Consider the following 4,836-nt stretch of genomic DNA (forward strand, 5'->3'; position numbering starts at 1 on the left):
TGTTTTGATGCATTGGATGTGCTGAATGTGCATATTAAGGCAGTACAGGAGGAGGTGCACATTAATAATCCTCCAGGACTGTAACATGCTCATGTTTAACCCAAACAATGTGTCATGTGACTGCAGTTGCTTCACATCCAGGTCGGAACACCTTCTCACCACAAACCAACCGCACCAGAGTTCCTTTTATTAGTTTAAAATGTTTTAACTACCTCTCTGGCTGATTAAACGCTTGTGACAAAACTAAGTCCGACCTATAAATCAAAATACAAAAACAAAATGGATCCATGAGCAGTCTTCTGGTTCTTGCTCTGGCAGTTACGACGTCGTCACTGAAATGGCGGAGTAATATTCTTAGTGATGAGGCAGGTGTGCTGTTATGCTGATTTAAGCAAACTAAATGTCTTGTTGACCAATCGGATCGCATGGTTGGAAGTATGTGTTGTATAATGGCGTCTTGAAAACACCTCCTGCACCTCTGGAGCTTCGTACGACTGTATTGGAACCAGCCTCGATGAGCTGAGCTCACAAAATGGAATCAGGCCGATGATTCAATCAGTCAGTTCCTGAGTAGAGGGATTTATGGGAGCTGAGAGCCAGCACACACACACACACACACACACACACACACACACTGTAGGCATCCATCACTCCGGTCTGAACGCTGAGATCACTTACCAAAAGCTGCAGCAAAAATCTAATAAAGGTTCCATTATAGCTGCTCAGCTCTCCCTCTTTGTCTCTCACCCTCCCCCTCTTCCCCTCCCCGTCTTCCCATCCCCCTCCCCCTCTGTCTCACCTGTGCCAGGTTGTCTGTAGATCTGCAGAGTGGCAGGAGTTGGTCTTCTGCGGCGGATCTGAGGTAAACACACAAACATATTTCCATTGTTACTCCTTTACATATCCTGACAGGCTCCCCTCGGCCCTGTGATCCAACACAGGTCTGACAGTCCTTCAAACCTTTAAGGCCACATATGGAAAAACTCACCTGTGTCCTTCGTCCCACATCACCTCTGTTTGTTTGTCGTAATGATCTCGCTACAGTTTTATTGCCGTTGTTCTCATGTTTCATCTCTACTCGTTTAATTTCTTCCTCCTGATCTATCAGCTGTACTGTTTGTGTAACGAGACACTCCTGACTACTTGCCTGAGCCGTCGCAGTAATGAGGCTTTAAAAACACAAAAATCAGTTAATTAGAAAAAACAGCTGGAGCTAACTGTGCCTGTTCTTACACTGTAAAAAAACACACACTCCTGAGCATCTCATTAGCTGCCTGAACACGTCAGGCTTTGGTTTAATATCCTGAATGCCTCTTAAAAATATAACAATCCACTTAAAGTTTTAGAGCCAACTTAATTTAGTTTTTAAAAGTTTCCCACAAGCTGCTCCGTATCAAGTGGTGAGAACAGCACGGCCAGCAGTTACTGTACTCCGAACAACTGGTATCAACCTCCTGTTTATTTTCAAAGATTATTTTTTGGGTGTTTTTTTGGGCGTGTTGCAGTAGCAGCTCGGGGCTGCAAGCTGGAATCGAACCTGGGTCACTGCAGTGAGGTCGGTGCCTTTGTCCCTGCCTATTAATTTTTATTCTTCTAACCCATTGTTTTAAAATACACACTGTAAGCATGGATGGACAGGTGAACAGACCCACTGGGGCCCAAAGTGTCAGCGACCCCCCGGCCTTCGTCTGTAAAACGTCACCTAAATCTAAGGCCCTGACACACCTCACTGACGGTTGGCTGCTGATCAGTGTTGAGCCACTGCTGAATGTCTGTCGCCCTCGTATGTGCGGTGTGTCTGACATCGTTGCCCCTCGTCTGCCCCCATCACCTTTTTTGGCTGAGTCAGCATGTTAAATCAGTGACGGCGGAGCCCATCGGTGAATGACATCACTCTGATTGTCAGTTCAGCTCAGCGCACAGGAAGAGAAGTGAATCTAGTGAACGTGAACGTGTGCTAACAGCTAACTAGCATCAAGACGGTCTTCCACACCAGCAGATGTTATTTCCTGTCATGCGGGTGCAGAATGTACGCGCTGGTTGGACGTCAGCTGTAGACTTTTTGGCCAATATCAGGCAATGCAGCAGAGGGCCCTCGTTGCCACCAGCTCTCTGAAGTCGGTTTGGTGTGTCTGGACCTTAACGTGTGTCAACTAGTTTAAGACTCAAAATGACCACAAAGAGATTCAAAGAAACTAACTGCAGAGAGATGCAACATAACCACAAAAACTAGCAAAACAGAAAATAAGAGACACAAAACAACCACAAGGAGACACAAAATGACCTCAAACAGAAACAAAATGGCTTCTAAGAGACGCAAAATGACCACAAAAGTTGCATAACGACTAGAAACAGACAAAACAACCACAAAAAGTAACATAAGGCCTACAAAGAGACAAAAACACAACTACAAGGACACACAAAATGGTTGAATAACGACTATAAAGAGACGCAAAACAACAGGACAGCAACAAAAAATGATTTCAAAAGACACAAAATAACCACAAATCAAAGGCAAAACAGCCAAAAAGAAACAAAACGACTACAAGGAGACACAAAATGACTTTACAGAGTCACAAAGTAACCACAAAATATGCAAAACAGCCAAGAAGAACCACAAAGGAGAAGCAAAGTTATCTCTAAGACAAACAAAATGACCACAAAAAGTTGCATAACGACTGCAAAGAGACGCAAAACCACCACAGAGTGTGTGTGTGTCCTGCTCCTTGGTAGAGGAGGTGGTGGGGCCTTTTGCATATCTGTGCTCAGGGCCTGCTGTGTCGTAATGTGCCCGTGGCTATCAAAGGACATTTACCGCAATCTTCCTGACATTAACATGAGGAACATGACGTGTGTTCTCAGAGATTTACAGGTTGGGCCAGAATAACAAGATATATCAAGATAGATAAAGTAACGACTGACTTTATCCTGCTGATCCTTAAAGAAAACTGTAGAAGCAAACAACACTGTCGCACTGCAGGAATGTAAATGTTCATGGTCACTCTGGAGGAGAGACTCGTTTTACAAGATGGTATCTCATAAAACCATTGCTGAACTTAGTCTGAATGCTGACGGTTACCAACGCAGGGGCTCCCCAAACAGCCACAGAGGGGCCCTAATCTGTCACTGTTCATCGCCAGCAACTTCCTGTTTCCAACGAGCAAACAGTTCATAAAGACGTCAGTAAAGCAAAGAGCAGAGGCCTCTCAGAGAGCAGCCGTAACTCCTGCTGCAACGTTTAATGTTGTGAAAGACCTGCTTCTGTTTCCTCTACTGGAGGTGCCATTCAGAATCAGATTACACCTAAAGTACTCGAGTATTTTGTACATTTCAAGCATTAAATTGGCCTCTCTACAACCCTCTTTAGCTTAAGAAAGATCATGTGTTGATATACAATGTTTCCCAGAATGCCTTTCAGCACTCCTCCACCCCCTGCCTGAGAGAACGGGCGTGAACTTGTTGCAGTCAGCTGCAGATCTGCCGTGACGGGGTTAAATTTAACTCGTATTTAGTCACTTGAACTTTCTGTGTGTTCACATTTACATCATCAGGAACATTTGTGACATAAAGAAAAGTTGAATTAAACGCGTCTCTTCAGGAATACAAAATAAATCAACATTAGATGTGTTTATTTTTAGTGTTGAATAGTTTTAAAGGGTATTTTAAGGTGGGTTTCCCCTTTAACTCTCCACAACCATCTGCTCACACAAACCTTTCAAACCTTTGCCAAAAAAACTCCCATGTGTCACATGCACAAGCCGCTCAAATACGACGGACCCATTAAATACACATGCTGTCACTCAGATACACAAGTAACAGTTTTCACAAGAGCCACTTGTGCACACATGCTGCTCTGCACCCACACACAGAAAATTCCAGACAAGACTTACAGGATAACACATAGAAGCCCCATTCAGCCGTCACATGCATGCACCCCACTCACACACACTCACATGTTCGGCGGCCTGCGGGTCCAGCTGTCCCTGCAGCGGGGGTACGGCAAACTGGATCTTCTTCGGACTGCTGGGCTCCATTATTACTGACTGAGAGATAGAAAGAAAGACAGACAGAAAGAGAGAGAGTGTGTGTGTGTTTATGTGTGTGTATGTGTGTGTGTGTGTTCAGGAGGGAGGGAGTACAGATGGAGGGAGTGGTCTCCTCTCGGCCGATGGGGTCCATTATCACTAATTGACAGACTTAAAGAGAGAGAGAGAGAAAGAATAGGAGCCGAGTCATTGCAGCATTTTCCAAAACACACTCTCTGATGCAGAATGAATTTAATAATGTCTGAATGTGTCTTTGAAATGTTGTGATCTTATTCTACGTCATAACAACCGAAAAACAGAGGTGGAGGAAGAATTTAGATCCTTTAAATCACAAAGAACACTGTGAAAATACTCTGATGAGAGGAAAAGTCCTGCATTCAAAACCTTGTGTAGGTATCATCAGCAGAATGTAAAGTTTCACATGTAAGAATACGCATTGTGTTTTTATTTAATTGGATTAATAGTACTGCTGCATCATTTCAGAAAACAAAAAAAATCAATTTTATTTATAAAGCCCAATATTACAAATCACAGTTTGCCTCAGAGGCTTTACAGCATACAACATCCCTCTGTCCTTTGGACCCTCACAGCTGATCAGGAACCCCCCCCCCCCCAAAAACGGTAGAAACCTCAGGAAGAGCAACTGAGGAGAGAGAGACAGAGACAGAGAGACAGAGAGAGAGAGAGAGAGAGAGAGAGAGAAGAAGAGAAGGTGCCCGGTGTATTATAGGGGGGTCCTCTGGCAGACTAGGCCTAAGTCAGCCTAACTAGGGGCTGGTACAGGGCAAGC

General features: G+C 44.3%; 1 protein-coding gene across 2 annotated transcripts in view; it reads right to left on the bottom strand.

Moving 5' to 3' along the window:
• The window catches only part of ppp1r1c (protein phosphatase 1, regulatory (inhibitor) subunit 1C), a 22,925-nt gene extending 18,810 nt beyond the window's left edge, over positions 1–4,115 (bottom strand). For both annotated transcript variants that reach the window (XM_050071335.1, XM_050071334.1), the window contains exons 1-2: positions 3,954–4,115; positions 800–857 (exon numbers count right to left, since the gene is read on the bottom strand). In XM_050071335.1, the coding sequence (XP_049927292.1) occupies positions 800–857; positions 3,954–4,034 (139 nt within the window). In that variant the 5' untranslated portion in view covers positions 4,035–4,115. The remainder of the gene's footprint in view (positions 1–799; positions 858–3,953) is intronic.
• Between the last annotated feature and the right edge of the window lie 721 nt (positions 4,116–4,836).

Source organism: Epinephelus moara, chromosome 19, assembly GCF_006386435.1.
Source record: "Epinephelus moara isolate mb chromosome 19, YSFRI_EMoa_1.0, whole genome shotgun sequence".
Classification (NCBI taxonomy): Eukaryota; Metazoa; Chordata; class Actinopteri; order Perciformes; family Serranidae; genus Epinephelus; species Epinephelus moara.